Source organism: Perognathus longimembris, chromosome 12 (assembly GCF_023159225.1).
Source record: "Perognathus longimembris pacificus isolate PPM17 chromosome 12, ASM2315922v1, whole genome shotgun sequence".
NCBI lineage: Eukaryota > Metazoa > Chordata > Mammalia > Rodentia > Heteromyidae > Perognathus > Perognathus longimembris.
In genome coordinates this window covers 15,069,149-15,096,078 of record NC_063172.1, presented here as the reverse complement: position 1 = coordinate 15,096,078, position 26,930 = coordinate 15,069,149, and the positions used below count along the sequence as shown (strand labels likewise).

The window sequence follows — 26,930 nt, the reverse complement described above, 5'->3', positions numbered from 1 at the left end:
TGTCTGTCTTGGCAAGCTCAGAGCTTCTTAATCAGGGTTGTATCCAACTCAAACCCAGAGTTGCAGAGTTTGGCAGCAGAAAGCCCCCAGGGCTCTCAGGCATGGCAGCTTTTGACCTTGCTACCTGTTCGACAGAGGGAGTTTTAGCCAAGAGAGAGCTGGACTTAATGTTACTCTTGGCTGAACAGGGTACCAATCCCCCTTTCCAAAAGGTAGGAAAACAAATCAGTCAAATGCTGCATCGAAAGAAGATCAAGTGCATGCCCAGTCAGTAGCTACCCCTGGCTGAGTGGCGACTATAATAAAGAACCACCGAAGGAATCTGTTTACTGCAATGTACATGCATTTTAAAAAAGACTTCATCTGCATTAAGCCATATAAGCAAAACAAAATTATTTTAAGTCACTTTGAAATCACTTTGAAGGTATGAACACAAACCATGACTACCAACTCCAGCTTCTGGTCCAGTTTATTTTCCTTGGTTATTTTTTTACTAGAGTTCAAACTCGGGGCCTTGAGCTTTACCATTCTAGCTTCCCCCTTCTTTCGGTTTGTCTAAACTAAGAGAGATACTTTATCAATCCCAGAAATCTTAGTTGATGTCTTATTAGGGTAAGAATTAGGATAAGAGATAAGGATACTAGTAGAAGACCATCTTTAAATCTTTTCCCTCTGACAACGTCCTGATTGAACAGATATATTCTGTGCCCTTGACAGGGAATGTGGCTGACAACAGGGTCAAGTGGGTGGCACCAGGCACAGAGTGGCCTTGTATGTTTGGTGAGGGTAGAAGTGTGATCTTCAGAATTCTGCAAGAGGATGTGATAGCTCAGTTACAACTAATGTAGTTGTTTATCCCCAGACAGGGTGTATACATCCCTACAGAGCCAAGTTCTACAATCTAAAAAAAATAACCAAGGGGTGGGTGGCTCCGGCTTCTAATCATAGCTACTCAAGGGGCTGAGCTATGAAGCTCAAGATTTGAAGCCAGCCTGGAAAGAAGTCTGTGATCGCTAGTAACCACTAAAAAGCCAGAAATAAAGCTGTGGCTCGAGTGGTAGAAGGGCAGGTCTGAGTGAAAAGCCTAAGGGACATTGCTTAGGCCCTAAGTTCAAATCCTAGTACTGGCACCAAACACAAACCAAAACAAGAATAGGGGAAAATTGAAGTTGAAGCAGAAAACTCAAAGCTTGCAATTTTGCAGGTGATGCAGTATAAGAAATGTCACTGCAACTGTAAACACGACACATTTCTAATAAAACTGGACTATTGCCAATGCTGGATGTTATTAAGACATGAAGTTTGGGTGGTGGAAGTGTTTACAGTGAGGAGTGGTGGATTTGGGGCTGAGGAAACACTCCGGGTTAGCGGGGGTAGGGTGGGTGAGATTTCATATAGAAGAAAGATAATCATCTTGAGAATAATATGAGGAACTTGATATAGGAATTGGCTGCAGACTATTGTTGTTTTCTATTCTTCAACTAGTTTTAACAGAAATGCATTATTAAATACCCTTTCTCATAGGGATGCTTTGTTTGACCCCAAATGAGACTAAATGGTTTTTGTTTTGCTGTTGTTGTGCTGGTACTAAGGCTTGAACTCAAGGCTGGTGTGCTAGCACTAGTTTTGGCTTTTCCCTCACTGGAGAGTCTTTCAGACTTATTTTCTACCTGGTTTTAAACCTTGATCCTGAGATTTCACCCTCCTGAGTATCTAGGATTACAGGTGCAAGCTATCAGCTCTCTGTAGGACACAATGTACTCTTACTACATGAGGTGAAAATATTTTGCTGTCATTTCTCGGGAAAGCAGATGGTTATTGGGAAGTGAACAGAGGCTCTTGCTTCATTTATTTTCAGCATTGTCACCAACGCTTATCAATACAATCACATTTTCTCTTGTTCCTAAGCTTTGCAACATTGCAAGCTGGGATAAAGCGAACAAACCACACAGGGCCAGGACTTGGGGACAAGAGTTGAGTGACAGGGTACGGCATATCCCGCAAGGTCAGCACGCACAGGTGGCTGGTGTTCTTCGTTTACTTGGTATTAACAACTGGTGAAAATCTGCTTAGGAACAAAGCTGATGATGTGAATGATTGGCACACTATAGACACATGTAGTAGGAAGGGCTGTCTCAGTTTTCTTTCTGTATTGTTCTAGAGAACTGCGCTGGCTATCTAGGACACAGAAATAGATGATAGCAGCTTGCAAATAAGTTGGAAAGCTGAGCTCAGCTGGATGGAAGACAAGGTAAAGTAGCCACAGAAAGGAAACAAAGGCGAGGCTTGTTCCTAGGGCATAAGAACAGGGAACTAGAACTTGAGAAAAACCCACTGCGATGGGCATTTTGGCAACTTATTATCTGAGAGCTACATTTATGAAATGTGGTATTCAATAGTTAACCAGCATGGCGATTTCATTATCATCATTTATGACATTTAACTCGGGTTATATAAAATAATGCATTTATTGCAGTTTCCGGCAGAAGGACCAGCCCTCGCTGGGCTTTGCCCTTGTCCTAAGGCAGAGAAACTTCAGGAAGCAGCTTCATCGCCTCGCTGGAATTTCCACTCTCCTACAGCCGGTAATCTTCAGGTCTGAAAGACAAAAACAATATTTAATTCTTCAAGGAATCATGATTTCTACTTTCTCCTAGCTGAGGACAAAAGATTTCTTGTCCAATTTAAAATGAAAATAACTCTTCACTGAGAAATATCTAAGAAGAGTGCATCTAAATATTTGGTAAAAACATTCAAATCCAAGAATAGTTAAGTGACAATTCCGTAGACCTTTAGAAAATACAAATGTGGCCACTAGGTGCCTTCTGGCTTTTCATATCGTAATAAGTTCAATTTTCATTAAGCTCTTCTCACAGAATGGACTACTATGGTCTTAAGAATTTGAAAGTCATAAAAATATAGACTTACCTTATAAATACAAATTTTGAATAAGCAAACTCCTTATTTGTATTATATGTTACATTTTATTTAATTTACTGACTCTTGATATTGGGACTTTCTATGAAACAGCCAAGGCTGTTTTTGAACTCATATACTCTTGCCTCAGCCTCCTGAATGCTGAGATTATATTCAGGTGTCAATTTTCGGTCACGATACATATAGTATGTGTTTCTACCCCAGGTAGAAACTCTTTTTACTCTTTTTACACACATAAAGTTTTTTTCTATATTTACATTTTATAGTTTTAATCATAACTACAGGTAATTTCCCTTAGTAAATTAGAGTATTTTCAGATACATGCTAAATGTGGCTCAAATGATGAGCAGAATCATAGCAAAAAAAAAAAAAAAAAGAAGGAATTATAAAATGCACAAAAGGAAGGTGCCCTGTTATCTTCCATTAGTGTATTTGTTGGTATTATGTTTTTGTGGAGTTTTCTACAGGAAGACAGTAACACACAAAATGAGCAGACAGTTTTGAAACAGCTGTAAAAATATTTGATAGTTTAGAGTTCCTTCACAGAGTAGATGGACTCTGCTTGCCTTGGAATGGCTTATCTAGCTGAGAAAACATTTACACTGTGTTATTTTTTCTCAGACTGAATACTCATGAGATACCAGCTCACCAGATAAGATGACCCTTAGCCTACCAGCTGAGTGAAGATAGTACATTGCAAGTTGACATTGTTTAGTATTAAGCTGACAGGCACAGGCACCAACACAGGCAGCAAGCCAGAAAGTCTTGCCCACATCAGAGCAACACGAAGAGCAGGTGGTCCCTGTGTTTATGCGATCTCTTTCTGGATGGAAAAGCTGCAATCAAAGACTAGCAAACAACGCGATGTGATCCTTCCCAGCGGCTTCTGCCATGGCTGTGCAGTCCCTGCAGATCCCGGTGAGGTGACACCGCATACATAAAAAGCCATTTATTCTCCCCTCCCCGCTTCCTGAAGACTGCAAAGGGAGGTGGTGATGCAACTGGAAAGACATAGGAGCTACGGTTCCACAAGCAGCCTCGGTGACTCCACTCAAGGATAAGTGTGGTTAGTCACAGCCACTAGCTGTCCCTCCATCACAGGTTAATTGTGAAGTCAAGATGCACAGACAGCACCACTGTTCTGATGGAATCCAGAGCAGAACTGGAAATGTGGGTGAAGGATGTAATCTTCTAGGCAAAAGGGAGCAAACAAACCCCAATTTAGTTCAAAATGATTTTGGAGGAAGAGAAGGACAGGTTGGACTGAAGGAATGAGAAGTGAGAAGAAAGGTTGGGTTCAGGATTTTGAAGGGAAGTATCACTCGAGGATGATGTAGTTGGATAGAGACAGAGGAAGGAGCTACAGGAAGACAACTATTCAAAGACAGCTACTAATTTCCAGCTTCAAGAATGCAGCAAATAGCCAAGTTATTTTTCAGGATGGAGAGCAGAAGGCTGGTGCTGACTACATGGTAAGCAGGCAGATATTGGAGTTCAGAGTTTCAGGAGAGTGGAGGGAAGTGGGGAACACACTGGTATCTAACATCAATCCTTTCCCTCCCACCTCCCTTCTTCATATCACTTTACCTTGCTCTTTGGCAAAGTGGACATACTTCAGATTAAATACACAGTCTTCCGTGACATGGCCCTAGCTAACCTTTCAGGGTCATTGTTTTTAATCTTTTGTTTCTGCATTCTAGTCCCTCCGTTTTGCTCACTGTTGCCCGGATAAAACTGTCACCCTGCTGGAGTGGGAGCTTGAGATCTTCCCTCTGCCTGGTATGACCCCAATCCTTTTTGTGCCTGGCAAACTTGACTAATCTTTCAGGCTCCCCGTAAAGGGTTCTATCTTCCGGCAAGCTCTTCGTAGCTCCCCGTTTCTAGCCCTCGCAGGCCACCCTTACTCAGGCTTCGGGAGAACCTCATGCATATTTCCGCCAGAGAGTTTGCAACTACACTGGGCTCTCACTTGTATATACCACGTGCTGCGTGAACTAGTAGGAGGCACAAATGATAAGAACTGCTCCAGGTGAGACATTTTACTTTATTCTCACAGCCACTTCATGAGAAAGTCATTTTCTTGAACCCCATTTTACCCTAATAAACTCAGGCTGCATGTTGAAGGATGCACTCCCAGCAGGCGAGGGAGGAGCAGGGATTTAAAACTCGCTCTTTGCTTTCTTTTACTGACAAGTAACTGGGATTTCTGTCAGATGATTAATTTGCTCCCGGAGGAGGAGGGAGGGACTAAGAGACTGGGTACTTGGGATGCTGACCTAGCTAGTCACGTGGTTTCATACTGAAGGCGACCCACACTACCTGGCTTTAGGAAGTTCCCCTGTGGGGAAGGAAGGCTTCCACTAAATATGGTTCCATCCCTTTCTGTCAACACAAACCAAAGCCAGCGCACAGGCAACTCATTCGCCCTACATATTCCTTTCCACTTAAAAGGGAGACCTAAGATACTATGGGCAAGGGGAGAGGTCGAGCCAGACGTGGTGGTTCACATCTGTAACCTTAGCACCTGTAACCTTGGCAATTAAGGCGGAATATTAAAACAAATTACGATTTTCCCTTTAATTACAATAAAATGGGAACTGCTATTACATTCAATGATTACTGTTTAAAGTCAGAGTCTATAAAGCATAGGACCTGGTTAGCATAGACATGGTCTGGGTTTTGTCATTTAAACAGACTGCTTTTATAAAACTAGCCAGTCCTGATCTGTTCATATCCAAAGGAACCCTACATTTTAGAATGCCTAATGTGAGCAAAACTCAGCCCTGGAAATACTGAGGTCTATGGTTTACGCCAGTATGAACTGCTTCAAATGGATGGGAAAGTTGGAAAGGAGCCTGCTCTCCAAGTCCAGCTAATAACTTCTGCCTGTGAAGGAGAGTAAATGAAGCTCAATCTTGTGGGGAAGAATGCCACATGCCCAGACCAGCAGAAAATGATGGAAAATCTTACAGCTGGCCAGATCCCTGCTCTTGAGGGGATTCAGAATACAGAAAAGATAAAAAGTATCTTGAGGGTCTTTAAGTCTCTGAACAAAGTATATTTTATATAGGACATAAGTAAAGTTTTTTTTTCTTTATATTACTTTAAGCAAAATCAAAGATAAGTATACTTTTTTTTTGAGCAATAGTGGTCAGGTCATAGAGCATGTACCAGGCTTAAGTCCTCCTTCTCTTCAAGAGGTGCAAAGTAAGACATTTAGTGAAGAAGATGCTTGCCAAGAAAATGACAGGGCTACTGTTCCCAGCACCAGGAACTACTCGTTCCTTGTACACATCTGGATGGATTACTACTAAACCCTATAAATGGAATCCCTTTCTTCAGAGAGCCACTCCAGGGCCTCTTCCCAGAAGGACATCATGGTCACTCACATTCTTCCTCACCCTAGTCCCTCCCACCTATGTCTATTTTTCACATTTCTCATAGAATATTCTGTAAAGAGTAGACACCGGGAACATAGGTATTCATCATAAATACCTGTTTTTAAGCAATAACTGATGATACAAATTTCCACACTTAGTTCCTCTAAAAGGTGAAAGTTTTGCCTAAAAACTCTCCATTCACAAGTGAGGAATTACAATGCAAAGCATTAAAGTTCAAATTTCCGAGCTATCTTATTTTTCCTGAGAAGCTCTGACACAGAATTTTGGAAAGATAGGAAATAAAAGGTTTTATATGATCCAAATTAAAAAAAATAGCCTACATAATAAAAAAAATTCCATTACAACAACAGCATTTTCACTTGATTGGGTTATAACCATGATTGGGTTTTGTGATGTGTTGGTTTTGTGTTGTGATGTGCAGTAATTATGGAATGATTTTTGATAGTGTTGACAGTATTGGAACAAGTTGTCCATTTGAAAGCTACAATCTCAGGCATGCGAACTACAGAGAAAGGATAGTGCTGTAGCTTTTTTTTTTTTTTCCTGGAAAAAGAAAAATTCTAAATGCAAACCCTAAGATCACCTCATGTATAAGGCAAATATATCTATCTTGTTCCACCAAGAAACGTAAAACATAGCTACATGATTATTGTCTTATAAGCTTATGTGTTTGTGTAGAAGATACCAAGTATATCCAGTAATTTAAGACGTGAAATAAAGAGCCAATATCATCCATGTGGGAAAATGGCTTTTAGTTTAAAAACATATGGCATGTCATAGATATCGGTTTCCTTCCTTATCTTCTACCATTATTTTTAAAAAATGACTTAAACATCTTGTTAGAAAAAGCAAACTTAAAATGCTGAACAGAATCTAACCTCTGTAAATGATTTACAGTTGTTTAAATAAAGTCCCAATAATGGTAGTTTTTAATTAAGAATAAAACAATTTTGTTAATTATCTGCTGGGTTCAAAGTTTAACCTGACAATTATTACTGCTGTCTAAAAGCTGTTAACTTATAACAGAATAGCTAATAGATATATGTTACCGAAAGTTGATAATACAATAGTCCCAATTACATTATAAACGAGTAAGTCGTATTACTAGGGAAACACAAAAATCAAAACAGGCTACTTGGGTGTCTATCTGCTTGTGGAGCAAGCCAGGGACATCTCTTTCAGTCAAGTCTCTGCACACTCACTATCAGATATGTCTTGAATAAACTCTCATAACTACATAGCAAAGGAAGACTGTACTCTTGGCCTAGCTATTTTGGGTGGAATAAAGGCATATTTTATGGAGGTTTCTTTTCCCACAAGATATTTTATTTATTTCTTTTTATAAAAGCAAGCTTGCATAAGCACTCTCATTTTCAGTGCACTGCAAGGCTCAGTGTTGGCACGGTGTATCTAACACTTACTAGTGGAACATTAGGAGGCGGAAACAACTAAAACGCCAGTAAGGCATTGCCAGCCACATGTGGCCACTGAAGTTTGAATTTATTAGCTCTCAGTCATAGCAGATGCAGGGCAAGTGCTCAGCAAGCACGAGTGGCCAGTGATGTTCAGCTAGAAAGCTTTCTCCTCAGTGCAGAAACTTGCTTAGCACAACATGGAATAAAAGGTATCTATTTCTTAGGCAAGATTTGGTTAGCCCCAATGACTAATCAAGATACGTGCTTTTCAGGTGATAAAAGACTAACTGGATTTGATGTCAGCTCTAATATGTGGAGAGAGTGACATTGTGATTTATGCTAAATGACTAGTATACCTATACCATGATACATCCTTAAGTTTCAGTAAATGTATATCTACTTTATTATTTTGGCATTGACAGTTAACATATGTTATTGTGTGACTACTTATACGGAAAGACCATAACTTTAATAAACCATAAAGAGAAGCCTGCTGTTTAATGCTAATGCATATTCCTGCCACAGAGAAATGCAGAGTAAAAAGGGGAGGAAAAGCCATTCCCACGGTGCACCAAGTAGTTCTAAATTTCTTCACAAATCTCCTTTAAAATAACCATAGAAAAACTCATCCCAATTCTATTAATATACAACAAAGATATTCAATGACTTAATTTATTTTAAAAATGAAGCAGGAATTGCTTAGTGAAGTCAGCATTTCGATCAGAACTTTTTGATTATCCTAAGAGGAACTACAATTCGTTGTGGATAAATGCTTGTTAGTACGCTGCCATACAGCTTTGGTGAAACTGCTTTCTAGTACATCTGAGAATAGTCATGCTCTGTAACTGGGAATGTTGGAGATTTAATTTCTAAACACAAACTTTTAAAAAATATTTTCCTAAAATAATGAGCTCACTCTTCCAGTCTCAGGGAATACCAGGTTTCACTTTGAAGAGGAAGAGGGACAAGGGGAAGGGCACTTACGGAGACCACACTCTCGGGAAAGCGTCTCTTTCTTCCTGGGTATACTCATCCAGTCGTTTAGGCACCTTCCGCGGCTGTGGAAGCTCTTCTACTAAATTCTTAAGAATATCTTCTGGGATATCCTATATAAAACACATTGGAGGCTTACTGTCTTTACTATATCTTTCTTAGGAATGAATTATTACTACTTAGGCATTAGAAATAAGCACAAGTAAACCCCTCTGGACATCACCTTTGTAGAATAAAACACTAAACCCATTTACAGAGCCAAATGTGGCATATGCCTGTAAGCCCGGCATGGGGAAGGTGTAGTAGGAAGAATATGAGTCCAAGGCCGTACAGCAAAACTCTGCCTCAAAAATACAAACAAACAAATAAAAAAAACCCCACAGAAAAACCTGCTCACTGCCTTCCGCAGCTGTGACAAGGAGCTGCCTTGGTTGGCCAGGCTTTTTCCCCCAGCGAGTGGGCAGTTGGCCCCAGCGCTCATGCACTCTGTGCCCCTGCCTTTCCACCTGCCTTTCATGGCGCCGGCAGCTCCTCAAGATGGCTCACGTGAGCTATGCACAGGCGGGGTCATTATCAACATACACAAATCCAAGAGATACTACTGGTAGTAGACAGTATTGAGAAGCATTTAAACATATTGATATTTCCCTCCTGTCCCTTCCTCCGGACGTTCAAATACCCATGCATAATTGCACAGATTCAGAACGAGCAGAGACGATGTCTAGACATGTGAAGCACTTGCTAACGGACAGCTTTTACTTACAGAGAGGGACTCTGTGATGGTTTTGTGTTTATGAAAATTAATGACTATCTCATGCTTCTTTGGAAAGCCGTTAGCAAAAGCCTGAGATCACCTGTAAAGACAATTTCCAGAACTTCCCAGTGCTCACTCGGTGGAGACGATGGGTCACATAGCTCCTAGTAAATACGAGCCAAACACTGGAATTCTGACAGACATAACTTTTCCAAATTTCTTTACCATTAAGAGGAATTTACTAAAAGGAAACAACTGATGTGAAATGAAGCATTAAAGTTGTCGATTAGGCATTACACAGAACAAGAGTAGAAGAGCCTCCTTTAGTTTGCACACAGAGGCGGTGCCCAGAAATGCTAAATGACTGAATTTAGTGATGCTAAGAGTTAGCTCACAGAAGGGGTATTAGCCTAAGATGAGTAGGATGAGAAAAAGAAATAGCAGAAGAGCTTGGCCATCACTTGCTTTGTTACTACTGTTTGCGCAGCATTTTTTTTTTAAATGACAAGGCTTCACTATGTCCCTCAGGCTAGCCTGGCACTGACTATGTGCTCAGGCTGACCTTGAACTCACTATCCTCTGCCTATGTTGGAACTACAGGTGGGTACCATCATAACGGGCTGTGTTTGCAACTTTTCCTTGTACAAAAATCTCAAATCTATAGAAACGCTCTGAGAATAGAGCAAACACTCATCAGAATACAGTGAGATTACAGTGAATACCTAAATTCCCCAACAGTTAACATGACATGTCTGCTTTCTGCTTTCTGGTTTTGTCTGTCTGTATACCCTTTGTGGGTGAACTATTTTGACAGCAACCTGAAAATTATTCAACCCTAAAAATGTCAGCAGGTATCTCAGCTTTGCTCATGATTAAAAACCCAGGGTATTTTTTGCTAGATTCTACTTGGTTTATTTGGAATCTTTAGTGTTTCCTAGCAAAAGCCTGGTGCTGTCACTCTGTCCCATGCCCAGAATGCCTGATCTTGGGTTTGTGGTAACACCACCTCAAATTGGCTCAGTGTTCCTTTGTTCTTCTGCCTCAGTGTCTGAGTCTTCATTTCTGTTACTTTCTATTATTTTACTATTATCACTAATGCAGAAATCGAAATCATTTGTGCAAGTGTGTAACCCATAATAACTTTGTCCTTTTTCTCGAGAAAAAGTTCCTTGTTCAAAAGTCAGCAGACACGAAAATGAAAAAAACACAGAACTTGTAGATTCTTGTTAGTCTAATGGTGGCTTGTTTTATGGGTTAAAACAGGATGACTTATCATTTTATATATGTGCATGTTTTATGTGTGTGTATATTTAAAAATATAAAATACATGAGAATTTGGGATGCAATTATGAGCAAGCCTAACAATATGAAAGGAAAATAAAATGTTTAATGGAACATTATTAGTAAACGCATCTTTACCATTGATGATGGACCTACCTCATCTGGGAAAAGATGTAGCCTTTGCATCATTGTTCTCCTGTGAAGGTTTTTTGGAAGCATACCATAAATAGCTAGTTTCACAATCTGAAAAACAGATACATTTCATAAGAAAAACTTGACTTGGGATATAATGAAAGCAAACAATTAGATAGGTTGACAAAAATTCATAACTATGGTTCTGTATGAATGTCAAAGAGAGACTTAAGTAAGTGCATGCAAGCCCCACAAAAAGAACTTGTATTTGTATATTACCATATTCTGGACTGTTAAATATGCTGTATTTTATTTAGTTTTTTCATTTATTGAGAAAAGACAACAAAAAATTAAAAGAATCTACTTTTGTGCTAATTTTAATTAGCCTCAGAAGAAATTCTTCAGCCTTATGCAAGAAACTATGGTTCAAATAATCTGTCACTTACTAACTACAGTTATGAGACATACTCTGTAAGACACAAGCTTACAACAACAGCCATGGCTAATGTTCTGAGAAAATTTCCATATGCACACTGGTCAGTATTGTACATTTTGAAACCTTCCTTATGATGCTGGGAAGTAGCCACTATATCTGCACTTATTTAGCAGATAAGGAAAAGGATTTAGTGAAGAGAAAGAATTTTCCTGGCTTCATATACCCAACAAATGGAGGTGTTGCAACTCAAACCAAGCATTGTACCCCCAGAAACAGGCACCCTATACATGAAATCATACTCTCTGTAACTTACAGAGATGCCAATGCCCTTTTGCCCTACTAGATCCATTCCCAAAGAAGGAATCTACCTTTTCTTGGACTTACTTATTCCTTTTATGGTTCTTTGCATCAGTGGTATGGACATAATTTTATGCACACTTGGTCAAGGCCACATAGTTTTACCCTGTGTCCCACATTTCTCTGGTGGGAGGGGTCCTGATATATAATATATATAAATATACTGTCAGTTCTTCATGAAAGTACTGAGACTTTTGAAGCGTCAAGTAGATTTTTATCACTTGCACAAATAATTCCACAAGGCAATCTGATGTACACTAGAGTCAAACCACTAAAAGAGAACATTAGAATAGGGCTCCATTGTAGAGTTTCCTATTCCTTTTATTCATTTATTAAATCAGAATACATCTTAGGACTGATAAAAGATAATGACAGACCATATATATTTTCTATATGAGTTCTGTATAGAATCTATGTTGTGGAGACTTTATTTTAATGTAGATTTATAACGTTAAAATTACAAGTAACTAAAATTCACTTGCTCAGTCACACAAGCCACATTTCAAGTGGTTGACTGCCATGTGGCTACAGTGATAGGATAGAGAGAAGATTTCCACTACGGCAGACATTTCTTGGGCAGCACTGATCTAGGGGCTATTTATTTGATCCTCTTAATATCATCTTCGTGGTAAGTAAATTCTATTAGCTGGATACATGGCACTTACTTTTCATCATCTTAGAAAATTTACTAGTATTTATCTGAATTTGAATTACTATGTTAGCATTTAAAAAGCTGGTTCAATTAAAATGCAAATATTATACTCAAAGTAGTGAAAGTGAGAAAATGTAAACATGTTACATGCTAACCAGGGGGAAAAGACATCATATAAACATATAATAAAGGAAAAACATGTGAAATACCATGTACACACAATCTAGCTGGATAGACTTCAAAGATGAAGGAGAATTCAGACAGTAAAAAGATAGAACAAGTGTGGTGAATAAATATGAAAGATTTTCTTCAGAGCCTTATTCTAGGGCATGTGCCATTTATTTCACATAAAAGAATTGTATTAGATATAAAAAGGAGTTAACATAAGAAAGGCTCCGTGTTACAACTTACAAGGACAGGAAATCTCCTAAAGACACTAAAATTAGAATTTTCTGTCTAGTTATAATAATATTTAAAAATATTAAAGAAAGTTATTGCCTATTTAAATATTAAGCCTACATATTTTATTCCAAGGCTACCCTTGTAATCACATGTCTATAGTAAGAAAATAATTCTCTAATAAACCAAGTACCGATTAGCAAATTATGTCTGTAGGCACACTCGACTATTCCAGACAAACACAACTGAAAATGAAACAACTGACCTCTTCCTTAAGAGGATAGATTTTATTTTCAAAATTGAAGTCAAAATTTAAATTTCTAAAATAGTAAGATCTTTTAATGAGGTAATAATAAAAATAGATGTAAGTGAAATATTTTCTAAACCTTCGCTATTTATAAAAATGTCTGAAATAATTCTGTAAGTGTCATCAAATTCTAACACCGTCATCAATTCTTTATGTTAAAAAGCTGGACTATGGTGCCTCCTAGTGTACAGTTAAAAAATGTATAAATAAAAATAGAAATTAATTTTAGAAACTCCTTAAATATTCACGAAGTATATAAAGTACAATTCATTGAAATATTTATGGTATACATTGTCAGCATTCTTTGCTTCAGCTTTCAATATATAACATGCAAATCATATTAATTGTTAGGCAGATTACAATAACCTGTATGTCTAACAGACCATTCAATATTTCCTAAGAAGTGATATATGAGTAAACTTCTGAAAATCAATATAAGTAAAACCAAGTAGCACACTGTCAAATGAAACCTTGAAACTACTACAAGAAAACAAAGAGAAAACTCACAAACACATGTACATATTTTCTGAGTAGGACTGTCCAGAAAGTAAACACAGGAATTAAAAAAATAGGACTGTAGCTGGGTGCCGGTGGTTCACCGCTATAATCCAAGGTACTCAGGAGGCTGAGATCTGAGGATCACAGTTCAAAGCCAGCCCTGACAGTAAAGTCTATGAGACTCTTATATGCAGGTAACGAACTGTGGCTCACACGGTAGAGCACTAACCGTAAGCAAAAAAAACCTCAGAAACAGAGACAATGCCCAGGCCGTGAGTTCAAGCCCCAGGACTGGCACATATACACAAACACACACAGACACAGACACAGACACACAGGAAAAGGACTGCATCAAATTACAGTTTCTATATATCAAAAGAACCAAAATGAAAATACAATTCACAGAATCTCAGGAGGCTGAGACTTGAGGGTCAGGGTCAAACCAGTCTGATCAGAAAAGTCTGAGACTGCTTCTCTAATTAACTACCAAAAAAGCTGGATTGAAGATGAGTTAAAAAAAAGTAAAAGTAATAAAAAAGCCAAGTGAGAATGTGAGGCCCTGAGCTCAAGCCCTGGTTTTGGTATAACAAAAACCAAACCAGAACCTTGAGCAGAGAAAGTCCACACATTGGGAGAAAGGTAGATGTAAAGAGTCAATAAGGTCTACATAACAGAAAATGATATAGGCAAATACAAATCAGAAAGAGGTTGATGTAGTCAATATTAGGGAAAAACAGACCCCCATTATAAGTGTTAGTGGAGATGTACATTGATCTTGACTTATTCTTCAGGGAAGATCACAATTCTAAAATTAATCTGACTCAATTTTAAAAATATACCAAGCAAAAACCAAGACTGTAATAAATAAAATAATATTATAATAATTAATAAACAATCATAATCCATAAACTCTCAGATAAACAATATATTAACTTATTTAGCATGTTTTATATATGTATATATACACATATATGTATATATATATACACACATATACATAGGCATAAACACATATATCTGTCCCTCTATCTTTTCTCCAAGGTATTTAGAATAAGTTAATAATTCTAGGTAATTTACACAGATGTTAAGGCATCACAAAGGAAAGCATAAGAATTCTTTGACTAAATGTACAACATAATAAAGAATAATTAGAAGACACACATAATCAAAGCTGTGTGACATACCTGAAGTGAAGCTTTTATAGCATTGAAGGGCAGTTACATTAGAAAAGGAAGCTTATTTAAAAACCAGAGTCTAAACCAGTCTTTCCCAGATGACAAATGAAAATTCAGTAGACTTACTGCCACTGGATCCCTACGGTGAAGCTCAGCAGCTGTTACTTGTCTAAACCCACCGGGGTAGCTGTAAAAAGAAGCAAAGATAATTAAACTGGGCATAGGCTATGGTATTGTTTACTAAACTGTCATTTAAGACATAAATGATACCTGTTTCTGAACTAAAATATTAATGAATTAAATAGTAATCTAGGGCTGGGGATATGGCCTAGTGGCAAGAGTGCCTGCCTCAGATACACGAGGCCCTAGGTTCGATTCCCCAGCACCACATATACAGAAAACGGCCAGAAGCGGCGCTGTGGCTCAAGCGGCAGAGTGCTAGCCTTGAGCGGGAAGAAGCCAGGGACAGTGCTCAGGCCCTGAGTCCAAGGCCCAGGACTGGCAAAAAAAAAAAAAAATAGTAATCTATATTTCTGAAAAGGCTACTTCCTAAAATGACCAACTACTTCATAAGTACTTTTAACTTTCTTGGTATAATTCTATTATTGCTTGCATTTTAATCATTCATTTATTTCATGTAGGGAGCTTATCCCTTCTTGATTAACAGAATAGCAATGATTCAAATATATCATGGTACGTGACAATACATTAAATTTGAAATATTTATAATTTGAAATACTCAAATTCCAAACTGTGGAAAGGAAGGCGTGAGAAAGGCTTAGGTCTAGAAAAGTGGCACACCACTGATTCTCAAATCAAGTTCACATGCCAAGCAGAAAGGATTGTGATTATTATTATTTGTGTGTGTGTGCGTGTTGTGGCTTGAACTCAGAGCCTTATACTCTTATTTGGCTATTTTGCTCAAGGCTGGCACTCTTACTATTTGAATCACATCTTTACTTTCAGGTTTTGCTGGTTAACTAGAGATAAGTCTTTTGGAATTGTCTGCCCTGATTTGCTTCAAACTTTGATCTTCAGATTGGTTTCCTGAAAAGCTAGGATTACAGGCATGAGCCAACAGCACCCAGCTCATTTCTTTTGATGGCTGTTAAAAGGTCACTACTATATATCTGCCTAAATTGTGCTCACATAAAATATTACATTAAAATGGATAACATGGGATAGTATTGAAGTAAGCTTAGTAACATGGATGTCTTAGATTCAGGTCTAGAAACTAGGTTTAACACGCGGTTTTCCCAGTATCATATTAGCCACTTGTTTTACCTTTCAATATGATTTTACTCAAAACAAATAAAAAAATATCCACATAATCTGCTTCATATGAATCAAATGGGAAAATATTTGTGAAAAAGCATAATAAATTCACAACCAAAACACATGGAATGTAAGGGTTTTTTATCCTGAATATTATTCTGAATAACGTTTCAACATTTTTTTTTTAGGCAATGGAAAAGTGGAAAGCCAGTGGAATATGCAAGAAAAATTTAAGGTTACAGAAACGCGATTTCATCCAAGAGAATTTAAAAAATTCTAAAGATGGCTGGAGGTACAAAATTTTAGGAATAAAAGGTAAGAAATAAAATTTAGAGATTTGCTGAGAAGGAAGGTTCATTTTCAAACTGATTTGCCTTTGTTTCATGGAATTTGTTTTAGAAAAAGACATATATGACTAGACTATTTCTGTCTTCTTTTCTCTGCAGGAAAACTAACTTTTATGCTAAAAAGATAATCCTTTCTATTTTTCTAAAAAACTGGGATGGCAAATTCTTAGGCAAAATGCCATTTATGCTATATTTTAGGAGCTTGGACTTCATCCTGTGAATCTGGAAAGCTAATGTAAAAGTCTGAGTTGGGTATGATTTGAGTAATGGAATACTCATTGACTTTTACTAGTGAAAAATAATTACATTTTTTCCCCTTCACTATGAGATATCCTGGACAAAGTGAGGTAAAGTGATTTAAAATACTAACTGTGGGCTCTTGAAATTAAATTAATGACCACTTACTGAATGTCTATTGTTTGGGGCACAGGGGAGGCAGAGACAAAAGACGCCAGGATCCTGTCCGCAAGAAAAATGATGAAATATATTCTGTGGCTACAACTAACAGTAAGCCATATTCCTAAATCATGCTAGTATTTTTTTTAAGATGGCAAAAGAGCCAGATGTGAAAGTTTACCTCTAACTCATGTAACCCCTAAAAATATTAGAAGTGAACATTTATGAAAATAAAGATTTGAGAGAATGAGTCAGAAGAAATTACAAAGAAAAATGTAGAACTAATCATACAAAAATGAAAAAGCACCATAATAAAGAAAATTTATAGTAAGCCAAAAATACAACAGTAGATGAATAATAGCTAAAATATTAATAGAAAATAATCTGAAAAGCAGGCAACCACATTATTATACAAATGATAAAAAATCAGAATTTAAGAGAGGCTGGGTGTGGTGGGCATGTCTGTAATCCCAGCTACTCAAGAGGTTGAGATCTGAAGGATTATAGTTCCAGACCAGACAAAGGGGTTAGTGAGCATGGTGTTTCATACCTATCTTCTCAGCTAAACAGAAGCTCAGGCAGAAGAATCAATCTAAGGCTGGTTCTACACAAAAACATGAGGTCTAAACAAAAACAGGTTGCCTGTTTTGTTTTTTAGTGTCAGTCCTGGGGCTTGAACTCAGGGCCTGAGCACTGTCCTTGGCTTCTTTATGCTCAAGGCTAGCACTCTACCACTTGAGCCACAGCACTGCTTCCGGCTTTTGTTTATGTGGTGCTGATGAATCGAACCCAGGGCTTCATGTATACTCTAGCCACTAGGCAATATTCTCAGCATAGGTTACCTGTTTTTTGTTGTTGTTTTAAATCATGCAGTATAGCGCATGTTTATTAAGTGTAAGGCCAAGTTCAAACTCCAGTTCTACCCAAACAAACACATAAACAAACACTGGAAAAGAGTAGGAAAACATATCAGAATAGCAGATATCTCACAGAAACCACAAGACCAAGGAGAGTCCAGCATGATTTATTTCAGTCCAGATTAGTATATCCAGCAAGTTATCCTTTAGGCCTGAGACGTGAGCCTGAACTTGGTACCTGCCACGTTCATTTCCTGGCTTGTGCTCTACCAAGTAAGTCATGCCTCCAGCCTCAAATCATCCTTTAAAAATCAAGAGATCTCCCACTATAAACACAAACTAGAGCAATTTATGACCACTAAGCCAGCAATATAGACGATACATAAAAGAATACTACACACACACACACACACACACACACACACACACGGAAGAGATACACAAATGGATTTATTCAGTTTTTTAGATAAACAAATACGGTCAGGTTGTACAGCAGTGTTTAGTGTTTGGTTTGCTTGAGTAAATTATACATGTAATATGGGTAAAATAAGTACTTTCTTAAATGGTAGCATAAAAAATACCCTTTTTCCTTTTAAATAAGAACTGTGTTTTAAAATTCAAACAGTTTTAGTATCTACTTTCCTTGACAACATGATTTTCTTACCCAGTATGAGAGGAATATACTTTTTGTTCCCATTTGTTTCCAGAAAATGCAATATGTCTTGTGTTCATTATAACAACATGATCTCCACAGTCACCTAGATTTAAAAAGAAATAAAGCAGACGATATAAAAAAAATCAAGAATTTAAGAAGTGGTCTTTGTTATTTATAAAATTATCAACTGGCAAACAATACATTGAGAAAAGGAAATGCAAGTCATACTATATTGCAACCTTTGAACTAGATTTCAGTTACTTATTTTATACAACACCTAAACATAGAGTTGGCTGGCCATTTGGAAAATTTCAACATAGGAATCTAAAAGAAATTTAATAAAGATGCCAATAACAACAATACACCTTTTAGAGGCAAATGAAGATTATATTCCATTCTTCACATTAGTAATTTACTCCACCAAAATGGTTATATATTAGTACTCTTAAAAACCTGATAGAAATTTTCGTTTATAAGCAATAGAGAAAATGGAAACAATATGTATATAGATGTAAAAAAGCATGTTTTACCAATAGGTAAATTGAAAACAAATGCTACATATTGCAGTTGATTATTATTTTCTTCAAAGTAAGAACAATGGAACATTTATGGCTTTCTGCTTGCTTAACAACTGCTAAAGGCTTTTTCCAGCCATATTTAGTGAATTTTTAACCGTCATTCTCCAGTATAACTATAAACATACTTGACAGAACAGATGACTTCAAAAATAAAAATACATGCATTGCATTAATTTCCTCCAGAAAAATACTACTAAGTGTGCTTGTGACTGTTCCTTTAAGAACAAACTAAGAAGTGTCAGCAAGGAGTCTTTCTTGTAAATTACTACTCATGACAAAAATCAGGTAATTTGAAACACTTATTAAATGTATATTTTATTAAGGAGAAAAAATTCAAAAGATTCTAGAAGTGTATTTAAGGAAAAAATACTGCTGAAAGTAAGAAGTATGAGTAAGTACACTATATAAACTCTGAAGATTATACAGTAAAATTTCGGGCAGACTGAACTCAAAAGAGCAAAATGTTCAGAGACTATATTCCACATGGACAGGGACGTGGGTTTTCATCACTGGAAGACAGGGAACAGGGTGGTGTGAAGGAAAGATCTGAAAAGCTTACTGTTAAGACTCAAAAGAAAAGTCTTCTAATATTTGCCTAAAGAAATGGCAAACGTTCCTAAAAGTGACACATGGTGGGTTCCTAAGGCGGGTGGATTATGCAGCTCCTCCGTGTTAGCTCCTGTATTCCCTTAAGGAAGGACTCATGTTTTCCCCCTCAAACTTGCCTGGGAGGGGAGAAGGTAGCATTGACCTTCCGTGGGCAAGGTACTAAGTGGGGCATTTCTCATCACTCACCCTGGAATTCTCACAATGAGCAATCCCAATCTGCCTGCACCCCCATCCTCCACTTGTACCAGGATTTGAACTTGGAGCCTGGACTTGCTTGGGTTGCTTGTTTGGCTGGTGCTCTATCACTGAGCCACTGCCTTTGGAGATGGAGTCTTAAAAACTTTCTGTGTAAGCTTGCTTCAAATCTTGATCCTGAGATCTCAACCTCCTGACACACACACACACACACACACACACACACACACACACACACACACAGATAAATCTATATATACCTATATATATATATATTTATATGTGTGGTTCTTTTGCTTCACTTTAATACTGGAGCTACCATTTCTGGCTTTTTTTGTCTTGGTAGTAAACTGGAAATACGAGTCTCATGGACTTTTCTGCCTATGCTGGCTTTTACCATGATTCTAAGATCTCAACCTCCTGAATAGCTAGGGGCATAGGCACAGGGCACTAGTGTCTAAGCTTTAGGCTGCTTTCTCTACCTTCACTCTTCTCCATTTTTATATTTTAAGAGTGAAATGAGTTCAAGGTTAAAGTTCGTGTCTAAGATTGCATGGCTTGCAAGTGGCAAACATGGCTTATAAGTGCAAACTTAAGAATTTAAAACCAAACACGAATGACTTAAATACAAGTTTTACCCTTTCACGACAGTCAGGATGGCAAGAAATAGTGGGTATTTTGTCATGTGCAAGCAATGCTGCCACTCATTAGTGGTCAGGGACCCTTTCTGGTAAGCATGGAGATCTCAGAAATCCTTCCTAACATTGTGTCTAGGTTAATTGTCAACTTTGTACTTCACCACATCACCAAGTACCAATTTCTCCCGAGGAACTGGAAAGGGTAACTTAAAACAAAACAAAACAACAAAAAAACCCACAAGTTGTTTTATGTGAGGTAAGCCCCACCACTTGCTATTCCTAGGTGTGTTATTCTAGGATCTCTATTTAATTTCACTAGGAATGCCAGCATGATATAGCTTCTCTTGTATCCACATATTGGCACTTCAAGTTTCAACATGCATTTCAATTATATCTTTCCAATATTAAAGTCAACTTCTTCAATTCTACAAATATGAGTAAATCTATTTTTGGATTAGAATACTTTTGTTTTGGCAAAGTATTTTTTATGTTACTTCCTAAAATTAGATCTTCAAGGATAAGAAGCCTTTTTTCGGGCTGGGGATATGGCCTAGAGGCAAGAGCGCTTGCCTCATATACTTGAAGCCCTGGGTTAGATTCCCCAGCACCACATATACAGAAAATGGCCAGAAGTAGTGTTGTGGCTCAAGTGGTAGAGTGCTAGCCTTGAGCAAAAAGAAGCCAGGGACAGTGCTCAGGCCCTGGGTCCAAGGCCCAGGACTGGCAAGAAAAAAAAAGATGCCTTTTTTCTGTCAAGTGTTGTTTGGATACTTATATCTTTGGGTCCATATAAAATTATCAAAACACTGCAGGCAACAATGAGAAGCATTATGTGTCTGTCCTTTCAAAGAGCAAATGATCTCACCAGCAGTATAAGAGCCTGATGTGTTGTGTAAGGGTAGGCCATACAAGGGCTTGACATGGGAGGAATGAACAGACAAGCCTCAAGGACACCTGTGCACATGCCTAGAATGTATGTGTAGAACATGGGAGACGACCAAGAAATGTGTGGGAGCATGGGTGCACAGAAAAATGCGTGGGAGCACATGTGCACACATATTACATGGATATCACAGGACAATGCTTCAGGGAAGGATTTTGAGGGCTTTACAAAGGCATGAGGTTCTCTACTCCTGCTCTATATAATGAGTAGTATATAAATGGCCAGTAGTGTAACACTACTAATAGCAAAAGTGTTAAAAAATATTCCTGTTCTTCACATTAGATTCTCTTGGAGATAATATTGAGACTCCATATGTGGGGAGATTCTGATACCTGTGTTGAAACTGGCTGAAGTCTCAAATTCTCCCATAATCTGCTTCATAATTCTTTTTCATTGATGAATAATACACTCACTCATTATTATACACTTAATAATGTCAAATACTGGTCTTGCTACTGGGAATATAGTGACGAATATCACTTAATTTCTTGTTCTTCATGGGCGCAGTTGGACAATAAAGAAACAAATAAATATGCAACATGCCAGGAGCTGGTAACATTAGGGAAATAAAGAATAATGAAGGTGGAGGCATTATAAATTGGTATAGTTTTTTCATTTCTTTGGAAAAAATTTCTGTGTTATTGCTATGCTTTATGGCAAAGTCATGTTTAGTTTTACAGGGAACTGCTATCCTCTTTTCCAGTGTCTGTATCATTTTACATTTCTACTCCATGAGATGAAGAATCCAGCTCTCTGCCTTCTCTTCAGCCTTCACTACCACTATTTTTCACTTCAGCTATTCTGGTGAAATCTCACTGTGGCTTAAATTTGCATTTCCCTAAGGCTTATGTCAGATATCTCTTCATGTATTTTGCGTATTTCTAATTTGTGTTTTTTTTCTTTCTGCTAAATTTCAACAGACATATTTTTATACATTCTAGACACAAGTCTTTTGTTGATTCATGGCTTACACATATTTTCTCCCAGTCTGTATCTTGTCTTTTCATTGCCTTCAGAGTCAAGTCCCACCTTAGAAGCACATTATTATTATTTTTTTTTAATTTTTCTATTTTGCCAGTCCTGGGGCTTGGGACTCAAGGCCTGAGCACTGTCCTTGGCTTCTTTTTGCTCAAGGTTAGCACTCTACCTTTTGAGTCATGGCGCCACTTCCAGCCTTTTCTGTTTATGTGGTGCTGAGGAATCAAACCCAGGGCTTCATTCATGCTAGGCAAGCACTCTACCACTAGGCCACATTCCCAGCCTGAAGCTCATTATTTACAGTGTTTTTCACACTTCACTTCAAAGTCTTAGGGTCCTTAGAAAGTTACACAGGGAGAGGGGACAGGGTCTTCACCTTCAAATAGTGCAGCTTTGCTTTTAGATACTTACACAATTTGATGTCAGAAATGTTTGAAAAGTAGCTACTCCAAATGAGCGATAACTAAGTTTGGCTTTGGACTTCATGCTCACTTCCAGTTTTGGAAGAACAGATATTCAAATACCCACTTCATTATTATTTTTGGCATCCCTACCTTGTGCATAACTACTATGACAGGGATATGTAAGTTATCATAAAATCTGAGTGTAAAGATTTACTGTGATAGTAAAAAGGCATGCTGTTATGGCTTAATGCCAATTTTCAAGAATTCACTTCAAAAAAGAATTAAGTATTCTAGATACAACCTGAAGCAAAAAAATCTCCACCAGTGCTTTATAGAATGAAACCCTAGGAATTAGGGGGAAAATAAACAGGCAGTTTAGACTGCAAAGGTAAAATGATCTGAGAGTCACCATTTCAAACAGACTGAGCCTACCTGAACAGTAAAGAAGACAACTGTACTAGTTAGGCAACTTTATAAAAGGCATGCACAAACTTATAAGGCAATCAATGCTGGATCAGACCACAAATTTGAACTTTTCTGAATTATGCTATGTTTGCATTCATAACCTTACCCTTTAAGAACTATCACTTTTATTGCCTTCCATGCAGATGAGGAAAAATGTAAGACAATATAATGTAAAGAAAGATATTTCTTTTAAATGATCATATATCCTACCCAGTGAGCAAATCTGTTAGAAGTGGAGTCCTCTTAAAGGGCAAGTCATGGTATACAAATTCCCACTGTCTTTCTTTTGACTTATTGGTAAGAAAAATTTAAAAAGTTTTGAAGTTTAGAAAGGCAGTTCTAATTAAAAGTACAAGAGAATTCTTTTTCTAATTTCTTACCATTTGCATATTGATCGATATTTTCCACAAAAATTAACTTTGTAGGGGTTAGGGGTAAACATCAGTAGCATAGAGCTTGCTTGACATGTGTGAGGTCTGGAGTTTAATCCTTGGTATCAAATGCACACATACACAGAGACGATGAAAACAAAACAAAACAAAAACATTTCTAAATGGAGTTGATTAATTTTCTTTCTATAACACTTTACAAAGGTTCATTTGACAAATAAAGTTTAAATACATATATACATACATACATATGTATATATGTAATACATGCAGATACAATATTGGCTCATTTTTACAGGCATGCCTAGAAATATGACCATTTGTAATAATATTTTCCTGGCAAACTGTAGGTGAACTTTCAAATATGAAAGTTTTAGCAGTATGAGCTTGGTAAACTAATAAATGTAGAAATAAACTCTTGAAATATGGGAATTGCTTTTCAAGCTGAGGGATGTGGCCCAATTCAATTTAAAATTTGATTGTGGTGACATCTTGTGGCCATGAGTAGTTCTGTTGATATAAGTTACACATTCAATATACTGAGAGAGAAAAATGAATGCAGTCTTTAAAAAGCACATTTACTAGTTTCATAATAAAACTATGTTCTATTATTGGAAAGGATGTTCTGACAGGTGGCTATAACAGTGCTTCTAGTGGTTGGGCAGAATGTGTACTCATTAGTATTTAGTGAGTGGTAAGAAATATGTGTGCAGTAATGATTGCCTTGTAAAGAAGCAGACTTAATTGAAGGGGCAGATGATAACTATTCTACATAGAGACAGAAATTAGGTGACTATTACTACTTCCACTTTCCCTCAAATTTTATATCATTAGCATTTCCATAAAGACAGCTTAGAGATCTACTCTGCTTACTACCTGCTGATACTATTCCTGAGGAAAAGCAGCCAGTGACAATCCATCATCCCCAAATGGACTGTGATGCTTGCCTTTCACACTACAAACAAGTGTCATGCACCAGTAATTCTTGTGCCAAGTCTGCACCTTAGAAAAGCTTTTCTATGTGTGTACTGGGAGAAAGGTACAAGATATTGGTAGTTTGCAATGGGGGGAGGCAAGGATAACCAAATGTATATATTAATCACCAGTACTAATAATTAATCATTATCATTAGTTACTATTAACCCCCAAACAGACAAATGCATGCCTTTGTATGTTTAGTACATCTATAAATAAAAAGGAAGGTGAAAACATGATCAGTTGTAGCAAATGTTATTGTTAGGAAAAGGGATGCGAGGGTTAAGAACTGACATGGGGACCTGGTAATGAAGTACCTCACTATCCAAAGTCAAGTTCACTCTCTACTCTTCTACAATGAAAACAAACTCTTCTGTTTTAGAAAAAGGATATAGAAAAAGCAAATCAGTTCATTTGAAACAGAAATGTAACCTTTCTTACCTAGGTAACTTTCTATTATAGTTCTGGGGAAGGATTTCTTAGAAAAGATAGCATGATTATTTCAAGGCTCTCTATTCACACACATGCCATCATGTGATCAGATATGTAAAAAAAAAAGAGCATGTTCACTTTGTTATTATTAGTTTGTGCATGTGTGAAAATGTCATAATAAAACCCAATAAAATAAAAAAAATTTCACCCTGGGTTGCAAACCTGTAGATGCTAATGACAGGTCTAACATGATACTTACTCAGTTGATGGTACACAGGTTTATGTAATCCCTGAAGTTTTACCGATGCCATGGCAGCAAGTTTGCCAGGAGGCTGCATTTTCCCATCTAAAAGATACCACATTCGAGCAAAGGTGGCCCATTGCTTGTAAACCAAGAAAAGACAAAAAAAAAATGAATAAAATAGAAATATTTCAATATATTACTATAGTCCATCATACATACATTTAATTTTAATAATTACTTTGAAACATAGTCTATCCCTAAAAGTCTCTGTTTTTATTTCTATTTTGTTTTGTAAAGGGAGGCTTTTTTTTTTATTATCTTGAGATTGGTTAGGTCCATTCTATTGAGAGTAGGCCCATTATTCTAGAGGGTTCCTGAAGACAAATCAGGAACTGAATTATAGGGGAGAGTTGAATAAAATCATGGGAACAGGAAAGTTTAGCTGACATTGAACATATTTGAATTTTTAATTACCTTTTAATAACATATCTTTAGGTTGCTTCAAACATAGAACAATGTATTTAGTACTTATCTGAGCTCTAAAAAATAGACTGGATGCTTTTATTAAACAAGCTCTGCAGAAGGTGAAATAATGGTTTTATTACAAACTTCACAGATAAGCAAAAAGTAAGTTTTCACTCATCTAATGTAGTATTAACTTTGACGCTTTTATTGAAAACAAAACTTCCATTAAAATACAAATGCGCTGTCACAATGTCAAATTACTGTAACATTTTTTAAATGTTTGATCTCACTTCCTGTATTTACCTTGTCACAGGTAACACACTTGAAGGAAGTATACTTGAAGTGGCACTGGGCCATGTCATTTTGGACAAACAAATCCAAAATGAACTCCTACTCTTCTACTCCAAACCTGCTTCATAATCCTGATAGTATGCACTTCTTCCAGCTGTCCAAATTTTTGAAAAAACAAACCTTAAAGCAAACCCTTACTTCTTCTTTCATGCAGACCCAACACTAAGCCCTTTAAGATAGCCTAGTGGTTTCATCCTCAAAAATACCTAATCACTTTCCAACACTCCTGTGCGTCTGACTTGTTCATTGCATATCTAGTTTACCGCAAACCATCTCCAAACAGTCTTTTTGATTCTACCCTCCACAGACCCAACCTCTGAACAGTGTATACTCCATCCACCAGCAAAGGCGTCTCCTGAAAACAAGTCAGATATGCTATATCTCTTAGATCAAAAGCCTTCCAACAGCCCCCCCACCATTTTACCAAGCAATAAATAAATTAAAAATCCCAAGTTCTTCCAATAGTTGTTTTCAACGTCCAAAGCGATTCACTGTACTTCTCTTTCCCAGAAAAAAAAAAAAAAAGAAAAGAAGATCATGAAAAGGGCTGAATGAAAAGAGAGGGGACAGGTTCCAAGAGAGAGGAGAGGGGAGGGGAGAGATGAAGGAGAGGAGGGGAGAGAGGGGAAAGGAGGGAGAAGGGGAAGGAGAGAGAAGAGAGAGAGAGAGAAAGGGGGAAGGAGGGAGAAAGAGAGGAGGGGGAAGGGGAAGGGCAGAGACGAGAGGAGAGGGGAGGGAGGGAGAGAGGCACCTCTGGACCGTCGTTTGCTGGCTCTGTGTCTCCTCTAGACGATGGTGCCGCCAGCACCACGCCGCCCTCCTCCAGTCAGTGAAATGCACACCAAGCCCCAGGAACCCAAGCCTCACCTGGTGCGCCTTGGAGAAACTCGACATGTCTGCCTCCCCAGTAGACAGGACAGTGCGTTTCCGGAAGTCCAGCCGCGTGTCACCTCTTTTAGATGCCGGGCCGGAAACGCATGGGTGGCACACAACGGTT

At 37.7% G+C, this 26,930-nt stretch overlaps 1 protein-coding gene across 1 annotated transcript; it reads right to left on the bottom strand.

Annotated features, from left to right (window-relative positions):
• Positions 1-2,449: 2,449 nt before the first annotated feature.
• Positions 2,450-26,868, bottom strand: Mrpl13 (mitochondrial ribosomal protein L13). Its single transcript, XM_048358891.1, has 7 exons — positions 26,801-26,868; positions 25,133-25,256; positions 18,277-18,370; positions 14,864-14,924; positions 10,938-11,024; positions 8,738-8,859; positions 2,450-2,598 (listed from the first exon to the last, which is right to left on the bottom strand). Exons 1-7 carry the CDS (start codon positions 26,825-26,827, stop codon positions 2,577-2,579), a joined length of 537 nt encoding a protein of 178 aa, XP_048214848.1. The 5' UTR covers positions 26,828-26,868; the 3' UTR covers positions 2,450-2,576.
• Positions 26,869-26,930: the final 62 nt, after the last annotated feature.

Coding starts and splice junctions, on each gene's coding strand:
- Mrpl13 (XM_048358891.1), bottom strand. CDS start 26,827: ATGTCGAGTTTCTCCAAGGCGCACCAG. Junction 25,257..26,800: donor GTTTCTCCAAGGCGCACCAG/GTGAGGCTTGGG, acceptor TTGGTTTACAAG/CAATGGGCCACCTTTGCTCG. Junction 14,925..18,276: donor GTATATTCCTCTCATACTGG/GTAAGAAAATCA, acceptor TTCTTTTTACAG/CTACCCCGGTGGGTTTAGAC.